General features: G+C 69.1%; 2 protein-coding genes across 2 annotated transcripts; both read right to left on the bottom strand.

Annotated features, from left to right (window-relative positions):
• Positions 1–623: 623 nt before the first annotated feature.
• Positions 624–10,528, bottom strand: LOC309579001 (uncharacterized protein; the record flags this gene model as incomplete). Its single annotated transcript, XM_082291995.1, has 10 exons — positions 624–760; positions 898–1,020; positions 1,231–1,362; positions 1,435–1,581; positions 1,899–1,982; positions 2,057–2,145; positions 2,236–2,404; positions 2,665–6,746; positions 8,845–8,994; positions 10,525–10,528. The coding sequence occupies 10 exons, from the start codon at positions 10,526–10,528 to the stop codon at positions 746–748; spliced, it is 4,995 nt and encodes a 1,664-aa protein (XP_082148121.1). The 3' UTR covers positions 624–745.
• Positions 10,529–10,593: 65 nt separating this feature from the next.
• Positions 10,594–17,775, bottom strand: TBRG4 (transforming growth factor beta regulator 4). The gene is made up of 11 exons (XM_082297096.1): positions 17,722–17,775; positions 16,731–17,112; positions 16,012–16,326; positions 15,568–15,739; positions 14,888–15,045; positions 14,114–14,224; positions 13,569–13,713; positions 12,812–13,069; positions 12,174–12,285; positions 11,749–11,863; positions 10,594–10,954 (listed from the first exon to the last, which is right to left on the bottom strand). The coding sequence occupies exons 2-11, from the start codon at positions 17,076–17,078 to the stop codon at positions 10,829–10,831; spliced, it is 1,860 nt and encodes a 619-aa protein (XP_082153222.1). The 5' UTR covers positions 17,079–17,112; positions 17,722–17,775; the 3' UTR covers positions 10,594–10,828.
• Positions 17,776–18,219: the final 444 nt, after the last annotated feature.

The following is an 18,219-nucleotide window of genomic DNA, read 5'->3' as shown; positions in this document are numbered from 1 at the left end:
CCCCTCCCCCCCTCTGGAGTCAGACGCTGACTCAGCAGTTTGGGGATCCAGCACATTCCAGAGGCCTCGGCCCCAAATCCCCCCCAGTGCCTGTAACCCCTCTGCCCCCAGCACTGCCCACACTGGGGTGTCCCCCCACACCATGACCCCACCAGTGTCTCCCCTCATCCTTCCTGGTGTCCCCCCCCTTCTCCCAGGGCTCTCCCAACCCCTCCTCCCTCTGGAATTCAGGTGTCCCGGGAGCTGAGGCACCCCCAGGGACTCACCTGGGGGACACACGGGGGAGTGTCCCCTTCCACAGCCCTTCCCATTCCAACACCAAGAAAATGGAGAGGAGGAAGGGATCCCAGGGACTTGGGGATAGAGCTCCCTCCCTTCCTAGCCCTTGGAGCTGGGGGGCTTCATTCCCATCTCAGGTCTCTGCCACCCCCCAGATCTGGAGGGGAGGGGGTGTCCCTGATCCCCAGTGATGCTGGGAGCACTCTGGGGTGCTGCCTCTCCCCCAAAACCTGTCCTTCCACTTCCCCCATCCCAGTGACACCCCCAGGCGCTGCCCCCCATCCCCCTGCTGGGAAAGGGGCTCCCCAACCTCCCAAAATCAGGCCTGGGAGGCAAGGTGCGATCCAAGGGGTGCAGGAGGCCTTTATTGAGCAGTCCAGGGGGCCAGGAGGAGGATGGGGGCAGGAGGAAGGACGTGGGGGGGGTCTCTGTGCATCTATACAGGGGGCCGGGACACCCCCGGCCGCTACATGGTCAGTTCCTGCGGGAGAGAGCAGAGTCGGGAATTCCGGGATCAGCCCCAATTCCCGCTGGGAAAAGGGGGGGGGGGGAGGGGGGGGGGGGGGTCACAGCCCCAGTTCCTGCTGGGAAAAGGGGGGGTCCCAGCCCCCCACTCACCATGATGGCGTTGACGATGTCGTTGTTGTTGTGCCGCAGCGCTCGCACAGCCTTGGGCCGTGACACGTTGGCCTGGGCCATCACCAGCTCGATGTCCCGCACCTCCAGCCCCGTCTCGTCCACCTGGGAGGGGCCACAGTGCTACCAAACCCCCCCAGGGCACACACCCAGCCCTGACCCCCAGGGACCCCTGTGCACCCCCTCCCCGCCCACAGAACCTGGGCCTGAGCCATCCCCAGCTCAGCACCCTGCACCTCCAGCCCCGTCCCATCCACCCCACGGGGTCACAGCACTGTCACCCCCCCATGGCACTCGGAGCCCCCCAGCACTCACCTCCTCCTCCTCCTCGCTCTCCTCCTTGATGGCCAGGGCAGGTGCAGCGTCGGTCACGAGTGCCGAGTGCTCCAGGGGCACCTTGAACTTCTCAGCCGCCGCCTTGTGCACTTGCTGGGACAGGTCCTCGATCTGGGGGGGAACACGGGGTCAGCACAGCCGCCCCCGAGCCAAGGCCTCCCCCCCAAAGCCCCCCGAGCCCACCTTGGCCTCCCCGAAGACGATGTAGATGTCGGACACGGGGCTCTTGAAGACGTCGGGTTTGGAGATGACGAAAAGGATGTTCTTGGATTTGCGGATGGTGATGCGGGTGACGCCGTGGATCTGCCGCAGCCCCAGCTTGGACATGGCCTGGGGGACCGGGGGGCACAGGGTGACCCCTGCACCCTGGCACGGCAGCCTGGGGGGATCCAGCCCCCCATAGCACCCCAAATCCCCGGGATAACAGGGACACCAGAGATGGGGAATGTTGTCTCAGCACGGCCAGGATGGGTCCCCCCCCCAGCCCACAATGGGGACCCCGAGTCCCATCCCAGCGTTGCCCAGAGACCCCCCAGAGTGGGGACCTGACCGTCAAGACCCCAGGACTGACCCCCTCCCCAAGCCCTGGGATGGGACAGGGACGCCAAACCCAGTGGGACACCCCCAGCCCCCCAAGAGCCCCCCACCTTCCGGGCCTTCTTCTCGCTGCGGCTCTGCTTGGCTTTGCTGAGCGGTTCCTCTCCGGGGCCGAGGGCGTGGCCGAGGGGCACCTGCCGAGAGGAGGGGTCAGCGGGGCCCCCACATCCCCGGGGCCCCCACCACCCCCGACCCCCCAAAACCCCACCTGGGGCTGGGCAGGGGGCGGCTCCGAGCCCTCGGGCTCCTCCAGCTCCGGGATGGACTCGTCGTTGCTCTCAGACTCGTTCCCGGACCCTGTGCAGAGCGGGGGGGGGGCGGAGGGGGGGTGAGAGGGGCTCCCCAGACCCCCCCGAAGACGGGGGTACCCCACGGGACGCCCCTCACCTCGATGGTTGGGCTGGCAGCGCTGGGGGGCCGGGGGGGGCCGGGGGGCCTCAGCCTCGCTGGATGAGCTCGACTCCGACTGCAGAGACCCCCGGGGGGGGGCCCGGCCCCCCCCAGCCCCTGGGCCCCCTGCCCGGCCCCGGGGCTCCGGCTCCTTCTGCGGGGAGGGCTGGGGGGCTGTGAGGGCAGAGGGGCTGAGCTGGGGGGTCCCCAAAACCCTTCGGGGGGCTCAGCCCCTCCTGCTCACCCCTGTCGCCCACCCTGGCACCCCCCAAAGGCACCCCCAGCCCCCCCTGCCCCCACGAAACACCCCATGGCAAGGGAGGGGGGGGCTGAGCTGGTGGTGCCTCCCAAAACCCCCCCCATCCGGCTGAACCCACCCAGGACCCCCCGGAGTCCCCCCATGGGCGGTGCCCACCCCGGTCCCACAGCCACGGGGGGTTTGGGGGCCCTCTTACCTTCGAGGTGCTTCCTGGAGAGAGGCAGCCCCGGGGGGGGCTCCTGGCTGGGGGGGGCCCGGAGGGGGCTCGGGGCCAGCGGGGCCGGCGTGGCGGGAGGAGGCACTTGGCTGAGTTTGGGGGGCGCAGGGCGGGGGGGCTCGGGAGGAGGCCCCGGCTGAGCCCCCGCAGCTGGCAGAGGGCCGGGTGCGACCCCCGCCACGGCCTCCTCTTCCTCCTGCTGCTCGGGGGGGGCCGCGGGGGGGCCTGGGGGACTTGGGGGGGCTTTGGCATCGGTGCCCCCTGCAGCGTGGCCGGGGGGCTCAGGGCCCGGACGGGGGGTGGGGGGCTCCTGCAGGGCGGGGGGCAGGGCCCCCGGGGCCCCCCGGAGCGGGGCGGTGACACCCGGCCCGGCCCCGCGCCCCGAAAAGGCACCGGGTGGTGGGAGCAGTTCGGGGGGGGCCGGGGGGGTCCCCACAAACACCTCCCGCTCCGAGGCCGTGAACTGCGGCGAGGGGGGCACGGGGGCCGCATCCTCATCCTCTTCTTCCTCCTCCTCGGGCTCTCCGCGGCGCCCGGGGGGGCGCGGGGGGGTCTCTCCGGCGCTGCCCTCGGGGGCGGTGACGAAGCTGGAGGCGGTGCGGGAGCTCGACGTGTCCGGCAGCTCCGGGGACAAAGCCTTGGGCGAGGCGGTGGCCACGTCCCCCGACTCCTCAGGGACATCCCCAGGGGGCTGTGACAGCGTCCCCTGTGCCAGGGGACACGGGGGGACAGCTGGGGACTCTTGGGATGGGGCCACCCCGGCTGCCAGAGCCACGGGGGACACGGGCCGGGGAGGGGGACATGGGGCAGGAGCAGCGGCCGGGGGGCTGGGGGTCACCGGGTGCGTGGCCATGGTGTCCATTGGGCTGGGGGTCGCCGCGTCAGTGGTCACGGTGGCTGTCTCATCGTGGGGGGTTGGTATCACCGGTGTCACCGGTTTGGTATCCGTGGTGTCCGTCACGCTCGGGGTCACTGGGGCGGTGTCTGTGGTGTCCAACAGGGCAGGTGTCACCAATGTCACCAGGTCGATGGCCGCAGTGTCCCTCTCATCCAGGGGTGCTGGCGTCACTGATGTCACCAGGTTGGTGGCTGCAGCAGCCATCAGGGTGGGTGTCACTGATGCCACCAAGTCAATGGCCACAGCATCCTTCAGGGTGGATGTCACTGGTGTTACCAGGACAGTGTCCACAACTTCCATCTTGTCCAGCAGGCTGGGTGTCACCGGTGTCACCAGGTCAGTGGCCATGATGTCCAGCTCATCTGGTGGGCTTGGTGTCACGGGTGTCACCAGGTCAGTGGCCACAGTGTCCGGCTCATCTGGTGGGCTTGGTGTCACTGGTGTCACCAGGCTGGTGGGCACAGCATCTGGCTCATCTGGTGGGCTTGGTGTCACCAGGTCAGTGGCCACAGTGTCCGGCTCATCTGGTGGGCTTGGTGTCACTGGTGTCACCAGGCTGGTGGGCACAGCATCCGGCTCATCTGGTGGGCTTGGTGTCACCAGGTCAGTGGCCACAGTGTCCGGCTCATCTGGTGGGCTTGGTGTCACTGGTGTCACCAGGCTGGTGGCCACAGCATCCGGCTCATCTGGTGGGCTTGGTGTCACCAGGCTGGTGGCCACAGTGTCCGGCTCATCTGGTGGGCTTGGTGTCACCAGGCTGGTGGCCACAGCGTCCGGCTCATCTGGTGGGCTTGGTGTCACAGGTGTCACCAGGCTGGTGGCCACAGTGTCCGGCTCATCTGGTGGGCTTGGTGTCACAGGTGTCACCAGGCTGGTGGCCACAGTGTCCAGCTCATCTGATGGGCTTGGTGTTACAGGTGTCACCAGGTCGGTGGCCACAGTGTCCAGCTCATCTGGTGGGCTTGGTGTCACCAGGCTGGTGGCCATAGTGTCTGGCTCATCTGGTGGGCTTGGTGTCACCAGGCTGGTGGCCACGGTGTCTGGCTCATCTGGTAGGCTTAGTGTCACTGGTGTCACCAGGTCAGTGGCCACAGTATCTGGCTCATCTGCTGGGCTTGGTGTCACTGGTGTCACCAGGCTGGTGGCCACAGCATCCAGTTCATCTGGTGGGCTTGGTGTCACTGGTGTCACCAGGCTGGTGGCCACAGTGTCCAGTTCATCTGGTGGGCTTGGTGTCACGAGGCTGGTGGCCACAGTGTCCGGTTCATCTGGTGGGCTTGGTGTCACGAGGCTGGTGGCCACAGTGTCCGGTTCATCTGGGGGGCTTGGTGTCACTGCATCAGTGGCTGCAGCATCTGACGGGCTGGGTGCCACCAGGCTGGTGGCTGTGCTGTCCATCAGGCTGGGTGTCACCACATCAGTGTCTGCAGTGTCTGGCTCATCCAGTGGGCTTGGTGTCCCTGGTGTCACCATGTCAGTGGCCACAGTGTCCGGCTCATCAGACGGGCTGGGTGTCACTGGGCTGGTGGCTGCAGTGTCCATCTCGTCCAGTGGGGTTGGTATCACTGGTGACACCAGGTCCGTGTACACTGTGTCCATCAGGCTGGGTGTCACTGGTGTCACCACATTATTGGCTGCAGTGTCCATCTCATCCAGGGGGGTCGGTGTCACTGATGTCCCCAAGCTCGGGGCTGCAGAGTCCAGCTCACTGTGGCCATCAGCTGTCCCAGTGCTGAGCTCAAGGTCATTGTCACCATCACTGTCACCCCCAGGGCTGTCCTGGGGCTCCCCATTGGCCCCCCCCAGCTGGTGGCTCTGGGGGTCCCCGGCACAGAGCAGCCGGGGGACAGGGCCAGTCACTGCCAGCTCTGGGCAAGGTCCCTGTCCCGGCACTGCTCCAGAACCTTCTGTCGCTGCCAGCTCCTCGGGGGGCTCCGGCGGGGGCCACGCCCCCGTGATGGTGACAAAGGCGTCGCCGTCCAGCTCTGCGTCCCCTCCAGGGGGTGCCCCCAAGGATCCGGGAGCCGTGTCCTGGCCCGGGGGGTGACACGGGGACCCGGCACGGAGGTGGAGCTCGACGCCGGCGGGGCCGGGGAGTGCCGGGGGGGTGCCCGGGGGTGTCCCCGTGTCCCCCGCGTGCCGCTCGGTGCCGTAGAGCCGCTCGTCCTCGTCCCCGTCGTAGGCGGCCGAGTCCGAGGAGGCGTCGGTGTCGTCGCGGAAGGCGAAAGCCTCGTCCCCGCCCTCGGGGATGGAGCTCTCGGACAGCGAGCGCAGGAAGGACGCCGAGGTGCTGCCTTCGTCCTCCTCCTCCTCCTCCTCGGCGGGGGCCCGGGGCGAGATCTCCACGGCCTCGGCCTGGAAGAGGAGGCTGCCGCGGAACGGGAGCAGCGCCGCCGGGATCAGCCCCGAGCCCTCGTCCTCGTCCTCATCCTCCTCCTCCGGCGTCTGCCCATCCTCATCATCATCCTCCTCATCGTCCGCACAGCCCGGCAGGGCGAAGGGGCCGTCTTCGTCATCATCATCATCCTCCTCATCCGCGGGGGACAGTGGGGGGAAGGCCGGGGGGTCCCCCAGGCCGGGGGGCAGCACCAGGGCTACCCCCAGACCTTCAGCCTCGCCCTCAGCCTCGCCCAGGCCTTCAGCCTCGGCCGCCAGGTTGGGGGAGCAGGACGGGGAGGTGCTGGCCGTGCCCGAGGAGCCCCAGCTGCCGCCCTCGGCCGTCATGTAGGACCCCGAGGGGGACGTGGGGGGCGAGCACAGCCCCTCGCTGTCCCCGTCCGTCGGCTCCTCGTGGGGGGGCGGCCGCGCCCCCCCCGCCCGCACCGGCGTCGAGGGGGCCGTGAAGAACAGCTCGGGGTCCAGCGCGGGGGGGCGGCCCGGGGGGGGCTCCTTGGGGGGCGCGGGGAAGGGGCAAGGCACGGGGGGCCCCCCCCGAGGCTCGGGCGGGGGGCAGCGCGTCTCCTCCCCCATCACAATGCGGGTGTCCAGCGGGTCCGCGGGCGGGGGCGGCCGGCAGGGAGAGCCGGGGGGGGCGGCGGCGGCAGGGCCGGGGTCACAGCTGGCCCCCTCGGGCGGGGGACGAGCCTCTTCCTTGGCCGGCATCGGCGGGGGGATCGCAGGCATCGGCGGGGGGGCTGCGGAGAGAGGGGACACCCCTGAGCGCCACAGCCCCCCCAGAGTCACCACGGAGAGAGGGGACACCCCTGAGCGCCACCCCCCACTCCAGGGTCATCCCGTGACGGTGGAAGGGGGGACACCGCGGGCACTGCCCTGGGGGCGGGCTAGTGTCACTCCCACCCATCCAGGGGTGGGAGAACAGGGTGACCCCACCCAGAGCACCTGGGGGGTCCCCACAAGTCTGGTGAAACTGGGGGGCACCAGCAGCCCCCGTCCCCACACCCCTCTCTGAGGGGCGCACGAGGTTGCAGCCGCAGCAAGGCGGGACCCCAACCCAGACCCCTCCACACGCACAGAACCCCCCCGGGCGGGGGGCGCACCCCCCTTACAGCCACCCCGGGCGCCCCGCGTCCGCACCCCGCACCGAGTTTGGGGGTGCTCAGCCCTGCACTGCCCACCCCTACCCCAAAAAACACCCGGGACCCCCCCTCCATCACCTGAGCCCCCTGGGGATGGATCCATGGGGCGGGAGCGGTCGGACCCGCGGTCACCCCCTGCCCCTCCTGCAGCACCGACTCCCCCCCACCCCGGGCGTTATAAACGGGGGGGGGGGGCGGGGCCGGCGCGGGGGGAGCCGGGAGGGGGCGGGGCCCGCGGGGGTAGTTGCGGGGCAGGTGCCGCTACTCCCCCCCCAGTCTGAAATGGTTCAGTCCAGCGCACAACCCCCCCCGCACCCCACCACGTGCTAGGGACCCCTGAAAGGCTCATTGAGGGGGGGTCCCGTCCCCCCTCCCACCGCCGGTGCCGTTTTGGGGGTGACTCTGCCCTGTAATGAGGGGGGGGCTGCTGGGATCCCCGTAATTCAGCGTTTCCGTGCCTGGCCGCGGCCGCCCCACACCTTGGGGGGTGTTTTGGGGTCCCCTCTGCTCACCCTGGAGGGCACGCCCTGAGCCCCCCTGTACAAACCGGACCCTCACCCCCTTTCTCGGGGACCCCCAGACTCAGCTCTGTGGGGGGCACTGAGGCACAGGGGGAGGGTGACACCGGGGTGTGTCCCTCTCCTTGTCCCCGCTGTCCCCAGCCCCTCAGGAAGGTGCGGATGACCCCAGGGATTTCTCCCGGCTGTCCCTAGCCCGCCCGACACGTGACAGTGGCCCCCAGGGACACTGGTGTGGGGTGACCTTGGGCTGTGCCTCAGTTTCCCACCCCGGGGGTGGGATGGTGCTGGGAGTGGGGCGACGCTCAGCCCCCCAGTCCCACCAGCACCTCCCAGTACGGGGGGGGGGGCACAACCCGATACCGACCCCCGCTGGGGCTCCTGGGGGTGAGGGGGTGACCCCGAAGCGGGGTCCCCAATGTCCCCCGTGCCCCGCCCCGGAGCCCCCCGGTTGTGCCGGGCCCGGAGCCCCGGGCGGTGGCGGCTGCCGAGAGTCGCGGCCGGGCCGCGTATCCCGCTCCATCCTCATCCTCCGGCTCCGTCATTCCCGCTCTGTCCCTCATTCCCCCGCTCCATCCTCATCCTCCGTCTCTGCCCTTCATCCCCCGGCTCCATCCCCATCCCTCCTGCTCTGTCGTCCGTCGCTCCCGCTCCATCCTTATCCTCCGGCTCCATCATTGCGCCTCTGTCCTTCATCCCCCACCTCGATCCTCCTTCCTTCCACTCCATCCTCATCCTCTCATCCTGCACCCCTCCCTGCTCCGTCCTTCATCCCCCTGCTCCATCCCCCTGCTCCATCCTCATTCCTTCGCCCCTCAGCCCTCCATCGCTCCCGCTCTGCCTTTCATCGCTCCATCTCCATCCTGATGGCTCCGGCTCCCTCCTCCCTGCTCCGTCCTTCATCTCCCTGCTCCATCCTCCTGCTCCATCCTCATCCTCCTGCTCCGTCCTTTCCGCTCCGTCCTTCATCCTTCCGGCTCCGTCCTTCATCCCCCTGCTCCATCCTCATCGCCCCGTTCCATTCCCATTCTCCGGCTCCATCCCCCCGCTCCGTCTTTCATCCCTCTATCCCGCACCCCCCATCCCTCCGCTTCCATTCTTCCCGCTCCCTCCTCACCTCCCCGTCCCTCCCGCTCCCTCCTCATCCTCCCGCTCCATCCGCGCCCCCCCGGCCTCACCTGCCTCCGCTCCCTCCGGCATCCCGTTCTCCTTCTCCGATCCGCCCCCCCCGGCGGGTTTCAGGGATTCTCCGGGCTCGGCGCTGCCCGCGGCCCCCCCCGGCCCGGCCCCCCCCGCTCCCCCCGCTCGGCTCGGCCGGGCGGACGCGGCTGCGGCGGCGGCGCCGGAGCATCAGCGGGGCTGGGGCGGGGGCGGGGGGGGCGCGGGGGGGCCCGGCCCGGCTGATGTCAGCGGGAATTGTGTCCCGCCCGGCCCCGGCTCTGTCGCGATAGAGGGTTTGTGCCGGAGGGCGCGGGGCGGGCGCCAGGCGCTGCGGCGGGGGGGGGCCCGGGCCCACCCAGCGCTTGCATCAGCTCCGGGGGGGGGGCGCGAGGGCGGGGCCCGGCCTCAGTTTTCCCCACTTTGTCCCTTAAAAAAGGGGGATGATCATCCCGCGGTGTCCTGGGGGGAACGGGGGCGGGGGACACAGGGCGGAGCCCCCCCAAAAGCGTCTGCGCGGGTGTGGTGACACCAGAGATGGGGGCGCGGAGGGGGGGGCCCAGCCTCATTTTCCCCTCCCGGAGTGGGACTTTGTCCCTTAAAAAGGGGGGATGAGTATCCCGAGGTGCCCTGGCTGGATTAGGGTGGGGGGAACACAGGGCGGAGCCCCCCCAAAAGCGTCTGCGCGGGTGCGGTGACACCGGTGGGGGGAGGGAAGGAGCCGCGTGTCCCCCCCCGCGTGTCCCCGGAGCACCGGGGATGCAGGATGAGGGCGGGCATTGTCCCCCCCGGGCTGGCCGTGCCCGCGCTGCCGGTGCCAGGCACAGCCCCGAACGGTGACTCAGCAGCTCCCGGCCCCGCCGTGTCCCCCCCGTCACCGCGTGCCCCCCCCAGCCGGGCCGTGTCCCCCTCCCGGGGGGCCGGAGGGGTCGCGGAGCCAGGTGGCCACCAATCCGTCCCCAAAGCCCCTCCCGGCCCCTGTGCGTCACCCCCAGGGCTGTCCTGAGCCACCTGGTGTCCCCCCCACCCCGGTGCGGCGACTCGCGGCCTGAGGGACACGGGGACACCGGGGGGGGGCTCCGGCCGGGACGTGACCCCTCCAGTCAGAGACACCCCCAAAACACGGAGTCCCCGCTGTCCGCTCCCGCTGCTCCCCCGCCCAGCGCCAGCCCCAGCCCCAGTCCCTCCCGGGGACAATCCCGGGATAATCGGGAATAAAGGCCCGTGGCTCCTGATCCCGATCCCGGCTCAGACCGGCGACCCCGGGCACAGGGCTGGGGGGCACGGGGGGCGCGGGCAAAGCCACGTGCCACCAACACCGATGGCACCTGACCCCACTGTCACCCACCCACAGTGTCACCCAACCCGGATGGCACCCATTCCCACTGTCACCCAGCACCGATGTCACCCGGCCCCAATGTCACCTGTCCCTGAGATCTCCCAGCTCCAAAGTCACCTGGCCCCAATGTCCCCCAGTCCCAATGTCACCTGGCCATGATGCCAACGAGCCCCTGTGTCACCCACCCTAGATGTCACCTGGTGCCAATGACATCTGGCACCGATGTCACCCAGCTCCAGTTGCACCTGGCACTGATGGCAACCATCCCTAATGTCATGTCTCCGGTGCCACCCATCCCCAATGTCCCGTGTGACACCCATCCCCAATGTCATGTCCCAAATGCCACCGTCCCCAGCGTTACCCATGCCCAGTGTCATTTATCCACAGTGTCACCTGTCCCCTGTGCCATCATGCCCAGCCACCATCCCTGTACAGTTTTATTTGAGCTGTTTGTAACACGGAGCAGCAACGCTGGAGCCACATGGGGACACCGGGACCTTGCTGTGGTGATGTGCCCACCGGGGCACGGCGACCTGGTGATGTGACCACCTCGCTGTGGTGACGTGGCCACCTGGGCTCAGCAGCTGGGCCACCTCGGCGTGGTGACCTGGTCACATTGGCACAGGGATGTGGCCAGCTGGGTGAGGTGAGGCCACGTGGGTGTGTTAGGTGGCCGTGTCAGTGGCCATGTCACCTGCCGTGTCACTGGCCAGGGCCTTGGCCACCTTGTCCTTGAGGTAGGCCACGCGCTGCCGCTCCAGCTTCAGCTCCAGGAACTCGTAGTGGGGCACCTGCAGGGGGACGGGGACGTGGCAGCGGCCCAGGGGGTCCCAGCTGTGTCCCCTCCTGTCCTAGGTCTGGCTGTCCTGTGGCACCCACCTGGGAGGGTCTCAACACCGATCTGGGGTCCCGGTGCCCACCCAGGTGTGACAGTGACACTGCCACAGGAGTGACAGTGACCCTGGGGGGTGACACGTGGCTGTCACACTCCCTCCTGGGCTATAATTACCCCCCAGGGGTTAATCCTGGATGGCCCCACAGGATCAGCTCGTCTGTGTCACCTCCCTATCACCCCTGTCCCTCCCCCGGCACCTGGCAGGTGGCCCAGGGGGATCACGGTGGCTCATCCCTGCTGAGCCCCGGGCTGGGGGGAGCTGGCAGCCCCCCAGGAGGTGTCAGTGCCGTCATCCCGACGGAGCCAGGTGTGCCCAGCTGTGCCAGGGGGACAGTGGCACCTGGCTGGTGTCACCAGGGTGGCCACAGGCACAGGGACCGCCCCTGGGCTGGCCACAGGTGAGGCCACACCTCAGTCCTGGGGGCACCTCACAGGATGGGGGCTGGGCTCTGCTCCCAAGAGGGAGGTTCAGGTGGGATTTTGGGAATACCTGGGGAATATTTTTGGGAATACTTTGGGAATATTTCTCCTGGAAAGGGCTGGGAGGGCTCAAGTGCCACGCGGACGTGTCACCCGGGGCCAGGGTCAGTGGTGGCCCATGCAGTGCTGGGGACACCCAGGTGGCCTCAAGGGTGCCCCGGGGTGTTTCCCAGCCTCCCCACCTGGAATTCCAGCATTCCCAGTGCTCACCTCGGCCAAAAGGAACCCGGCTGCTCGCAGGTGCCTGCGGGCCATGGAGCCCCGGCCCAGCAGCTCCCGGCCCCGCGAGCTGAACTGCGGGAACTCCCAGCGCAGCACGGCCACCCTGGGGACAGGGGACAGGAGTCTGACCACGGGCAGCACCCGGAGCCCCCAGACCCCAGCCCTGGCTGAGCTGTGCCCCTCCTATCACCTCCTGGCCCCCTCTCCTCCCATCCTGTCCCCTTCTTGTCCCCCTTCTGTCCCCATCCCACGTCCCCTCCTCTCCCTCTCCCCCTCCTGCCACCTCTTCTCCCCCACAGACCATTTCTATCCCCCCCTCCTCATCCCCTCCCTGTCCCCTCCCGTCCCCATCCTCTCCCCTCTACTGTCTCCCCCTATCCCCCACCTCGGGGGACCCTCCTGTCCCCACCCACCTCCTGGCCCCCGGTGGCAGTGGCTTTGTCCCCTCGGAGCGGGGCAGGTGGGGGGCAGTGAAGTCCCTCACGGGCAGAGGTTTGTTGTCACTGTCCAGCACCACCTCAGCGTCTGTGGGGACAGAGGGGACACGAGGACTCAGAGCGACCCAGGGGCTCTCCTGAGCACACCGTGGGAAGGGCACGTGTCCGTGGGGATCCATCTGCCCAGGTCCCACGGGAGGGGACAGGGACACGAGGAGCACGGAGGTCGCTGTGGCAGCCGGTGGCCGGTCCCCGACACTGGGGGACAGGGACCGAATTTGACTGGGCTGCAAGGGGGTGGTGGGGGTGGCAGGGGTGTGACAGAGCCAGGAAGGTGACAGGGTGAGTGACAGGGCTGGGGTGGGCTGGAGGGTGACAGGGGAAAGTGACAGGGCAGTGGGTACCGGGGGGATGCCCAAGGAAGGTGACAGGAAGGTGACACAGCTCTGAGTAGCTGGGAATGCCTGGAGCTGGGGGGTGACAGGAAGGTGACAGGGCTGGGGGGGCTGGGGGTCACAGGGGAAGGCAGCAGGGGCGGGGTTGCCCAGGGTGGGTGCCAGGGCCAGGGGTGGCAGTGGAAGGTGCCCAGGCAGGTGGCAGCGGGTGGCACTCACCGATGTCCCAGCCATACACCGTGCTCACGTTGTGCCGGACGAGGTCAGGGCCCCCTAGCGCCCCTGGCAGTGCCTCCTGCAGCCCCCGCTGCAAGGGGGTGGCCTTCTCCCTCTCCTTGTCCTTGTCCCTGTCCCCGTCCCCCCCCAGCACCTTGGGGGGCAGGAAGGGCCCCTGGTAGCCCGGGGCCTCCAGCCTGGCCGTGGCGTTGATGTGCAGCAGCTTCAGCCAGGAGCTCTGTGCCCGCGGGGAGGTGTCACCTGTGGGACAGGTGGGGACACGCTCAGGTGACACCCATGGGACACAGGAACGGCCCCAGGTGGTGCCGGGGAATGTTCAGGTGGGATTTGGGGAATACTCCTCCCAGAAGGGGCTGTCCAGCCCCAGTGGGTTTATCAGCCATGGGGATGTGATGTGACACCGGGGACATTGTTTGTGTCCCCAGGGCCGCGGGAACAGGGGAACTCCAGCAGCTGAGAGGCCCCTCCCAGCCCCAGGCACTCCCAGATCCCATGTCTCCGGTGGGATTCACCCCCCGGGTCCCACGGGAGGGGACACGGGGCACGTGGCCACGGAGGTCGCTGTGGCAGCCGGTGGCCGGTCCCTGCCATGGGGGGACAGGGACCGAATTTGACTGGGCTGCACCTGCCCAGCACCTGCCATAGGTGACCCCAGGCCACCCCCCGGGGCTGGAGTTCCCGTCCCATCCCCGATCCCAGTGCGGGCTCGGCCAGTCCCGTCCCGCTGTCCAGGGCTCACCTCGGAGGCGGGCCTGGAACTCAGGGGACAGCACCTGGCGCAGGTGGGGGGGCCGGGCCTGCTGCAGGACACACAGCGACCACACCACGTCCGTCAGCAGGTGCGTGTCCAGCTGCTGCTCCTGCCCCTGCAGCTGCTCGTGGACCTGGGACAGGGGACACATGGAGCCGAGCTCGACCGGCCGTGCAGGTGTCCCCAGGCAGCCCCGCTGTCCCCCAGGGGAGTCTGTAGGGTCCCTCTCAAGTGATCCTGTGGCCCCTCGCTCCATGGATCCAGCCATCCCACAGCCCCTTTCCCAGGGGAATGTGCCAGGGGAACACCTGTGCTCTGGGACAGGTGACAGCTGCAGGGGGAGGTCACCTGGAGGGGCCTCTGGGGCTTCTCCCGGTGCCAAAAGTGGGAGCTGGGAGGGATTTGGGACACCAGGACATGGGAAAATGGGGAATTCAGGGGGCTTTGGGAAAGGAATCTGTAGCTGTGCGGGGGTCTCTGAGGTCCCTCCCCACCCAGACCGCTCGGGAATTCCACGATTCCAGGGACGTCACCATGGAGAAGAATTCCTCGCTGGAGCTGGGCTGGAAGTTGAGGCGGGCGAAGGACACGAGGATCCCGCACAGCTGGGTGATGGACAGCTTCTGTGCATTATCCAGGGAATACTGTGGGAAAAACGGGAATTTGGGGCTGTCCAGAACAGGGACAGGAGGGAGAGGTTGGACACATCAGCCAGAGACACCTCCCAGGTGGGAAAATGAGAGAGAGGGAATCCTGGGATTTTATCCAGGTCCGAGGGGAAGTTCTGAAATACCCCAGTATGGATGGGAAAGAGCAGGGGGATGAGCTCGGAAGGAACTGGGAAAGAACTGGGGAAGCTGGGAGAAGAGCAGCAAGGAAAAGGTTGAAACCATCAGCAGGGACCATGTCCTAGGTGGGACACCACATGTGACAGATCCCTGGGATATGAGGGATCCAGCCAACGGGGAGTCCTGGAATATCTCCAACTGGATGGGGGACTGCGCAGAGATGAACTGGGAGTAAACTGGGATGGAACTGGAACAGCACCAGCACTCACGGCCAGAGGCTCTGGATCGAGCCAAATGCAGCAGAAAATGATCCCCAATTCCCACTGGGAAGCAGTGGCAGAGCTCAGACAGGTGAAGGGCCCTCACTGCCACCCGCTCCCAGGTGACAACACTGACCAGTGAGGGGAACCTGCTCTCCCCAGCTCCTGCTGGGGAAAGTGACAACACCCCTGGACAGGAAACTGTCCCCTACCTCCCCCACGGCCACGTGAGGTCCCCCCTTGTCCCCCCAGGCCTCACCTGAGCGATGGCCTCGGCGAGGGGCCGGCTGAGCCAGCGCAGGCTGGCGAAGGAGCGGGCACAGCGCAACACCTGAGCCGGGCTCAGGGTGCCCAGGTGGGGCTGCAGCTCCAGGGACAGGCGGTGCAGCACCTGCGGCTGCTGGAAGCTCAGCTTACCTGTGCCAAGGGGGGACAGCTCAGCGCACGGGGGCACCTTGGTCCTGTGCCCCCCACACCACAGGGGACAGCTGGGAATGTCACCTGGAGTGGGAAGGCTCCAGGGACACCTCAGAGCCCTCCCAGTGCCTAAAGGGGCTCCAGGTGAGCTGGGGAGGGACTGGGGACCCCTGGAGTGATGGAACGGCCTCACACTGAGCTCTCAGGGGTTTGGGACACCTGGAATGACAGGACAGCTAGAACGGCCTCCTAGGTGACCTGGGTTTTGTACTTGGAGCACGGAGGTGACCTGCAATGCCCTGCCCCCCTGTTCCCACCCTAGGACAGGGATAACCCACTGGGGAAGAGCTGCTCGGGCTCACCTGGATTCCCTCACCCCACCTGGCTGTGAGAGGAAAGGCTTGGGACCTTGAAGACCTAGTCCCCCCCCACTGCCAACCCAGGCAACTCCCAGCCCCGGGACAGCAACACTGACCCATGGACCTGTCCCCTCCAGGTGCCTCCCAGCAGCCCAGCACTCACTGTAGGCGAAGAGCAGGTCGGTGAGCACGGGCAGGGGCAGCTCGGCGGGTTTCTGCAGCAGGTGGTAGGACAGGGCCCGCAGCAGGGGCACGCAGCGGCGCTGCTGCAGCGCCAGCGCCAGCACCACCCGCCGCAGCTCGTCGGGGTCGAACTGCTCCGCCAGCTCCAGGGCCTGCCACGGGGACAGGGCACAGCTGAGACAGGGCACAGGCACTGAACTGCCCTGCCAGCTCCAGGGCCTGCCACAAGGACAGGGGACAGACACGAGACAGAGAACAGGGGGTACAGGTGACCCCAGGCGGGACCACTGTCCCCAGGTGACCCCTGGGGTGTCCCCAGGTGTCCCCAGGTGACCCCGCCTAGCCCAGGCTGAGGGCCTGGGTCCCCCCCACTGTCACACCGTGCCAGGTGTGCCCTGCGCCGTGCCCAGGCGTGCGGTCCCACCTTGTCCTCCAGGCGCTCCATGAGGGTGGGGGACAGGTGTCCCACCTTGGCCATGAGCGTCACCACCGTGCGGGTCCCCTCCAGCTCGGTCCAGCGCAGCTCCAGCTTGCGCAGCACCTCGGACAGCAGGAGGCCGTCGGGGCCCTGCCCTGCCAGGTGCTCGGCCAGGTGCACCAGCTGCCGCAGGGGCAGGCGCCGCAGCCGCCACAGCACCTCCTGCTCCACCGAGCGCGCCGGGTGCCCGCCCCGCGCCAGCCCCAGCGCCGGCAGGCTCCGCAGCAGCTGCAGCAGCGGCGCGTTCCACACCTGGGAGATCTGGGACAGGGACAGCACTGAGACAGGGCACAGGGCCTGTGCCACACTGGGAGATCTGGGACAGGGACAGCACTGAGACAGGGCACCAGGGCCTGTGCCACACTGGGAGATCTGGGACAGGGACAGGTGTGGGACGGGGTAACAGATGAGGATTTGGGGTGCTGCTCATCTACCCGTGCCACCTCCCAGGTGCCCCCTGAACACGTTGGAGTGACCCAGGCCCTGTCACCCTGTCCCACAGGTGTGCCCTGAACGGTCAGGCACGGAGCAGAGTAAAGCAAACACCCCCAGCCCTGTCCCAGCAGCGCCTCCCAGCCGTGCCCTGAGCAGTCAGGTACCGTGTGGGGCCCCCCCTGTGCTCCCCCTCGCTTCTCACACGCGCCCAGAGCCCTGAGCCCCCTCACCTGCGCATCCACAGTGCTCAGGAGCCGCTGGAAGCGCGGGTCCCCGCGGATGCTCTCGGTGTCCAGGCGCTGCTCGCAGGCCAGGCGGGCCAGGCGGGCGATGGCCAGCGCCGCCAGGTTGCTGCTCAGCGCCGGCCCCCGGCTCACCTGCAGCAGCTCCTGGGGGTTGGACGCTCCCTGGATCAGCTCCCGGAGCTGCTGCTCCGCGCCGTCCTCGCGCGGCCGCGCCTGGGGCCCCTCGGCCCACCTGGGCGGGCAGGTGCGCAGGGCCGGGCCCGGAGGGGGCGCGGGCGGGGCCGGCAGCAGCAGCAGCCGCCGGCAGCAGCGGCGAACCAGGTGCGCGGCCATGGGGCAGCGGGGTCAGCGCCGCATCCCGGGAGAGCTGTGCGGGAACGGGAACGCTCAAGAGCCCTGCCCCCGCCCCACGTTACTCCGCCGCCATGCCCTGAACTCCCCCCGGGCCGAGCCCCCTCGGTTCCGGGGCCGCTTCCCCCCCCGCCCATTCTCTCCACCCCTCGTCCCGGTCCCGGCCTCCCCCCGGTCCTTCGCCGGGCCTCGCTTCCCCACCCCCGGGCCCCTCGATCCCGATCCCAACCCTGGTCCTGGTCCCGATCCCAACCCCGGTCCTCGTCCCGATCCCAACCCCGGTCCCGGTCTCGGTCCCGCTCCCGGTCCCACTCCCATCCCCGCTCCCGCTCCCGCTCCCTCTCCCGATCCCGGCCCCGGTCCCGCTCCCTCTCCCGATCCCGGTCCCGGTCCCGTTCCCGGCCCGTCTCCCTCTCCCGCTCCCGTTCCCATTCCCGGCCCTCTCTGACCGCTCCCGGTCCCGGTCCCTCTCCCGCTCCCGCTCCCTCTCCCGGTCCCGGTCCCGGTCCCGGTCCCGGTCCCTCTCCCGCTCCCTCTCCCGGTCCCGTTCCCATTCCCGATCCCGCTCTGGCTCCCGGTCCCGTTCCCATTCCCGGTCCCGTTCCCATTCCCGGCCCTCTCTGACCTCTCCCGCCCCGGCCCCGCGCACGGGCCGCCACCGAGGCGCGCGGTTGTGACGTCACCGCTCCGCGCCCGCTCGGCGTATTGGCCGCTCGGTTGCGTCATCACGCGGCGGCGGCGCCTCTTCCGGGAAGGGGCGAGAGCGCGGCCGCCATGGGCGCCGGGGTCCCCTCGGGGTGTCCCCTACAGTGTCCGTCTGGCCCTGTCCCTTCCACGGTGCCCCTCCCGCAGTGTCCTCACGGTGTCTCCGCGTCGTCCCCGCGTCCCGGAGGGGTCCGGACCCCCCCACCCGCCCGCCGCTGTGTGCAGCGCCCTCGTGTGGTGGCGGGGAAAACTGCAGCCACCGCCGCCCCGCAGACCCCCAGCTCATCCCAGTGCCCCCAGTGCCCCCCCCAGTGTCCACAGTGCCCCCCCGCAGACCCCAGCTCATCCGAGTGCCCCCCGGTGTCCCCAGTGCTCTCCCCGACTCCCCCAATTCCCCCAGTGCTCCCCACGCAGACCC

The sequence above is a fragment of the Coloeus monedula genome (assembly GCF_965178545.1).
Source record: "Coloeus monedula genome assembly, chromosome: 1".
Classification (NCBI taxonomy): Eukaryota; Metazoa; Chordata; class Aves; order Passeriformes; family Corvidae; genus Coloeus; species Coloeus monedula.
The sequence above is the reverse complement of the archived record's forward strand: the minus strand, read 5'-3'. Positions and strand labels throughout refer to the sequence as shown.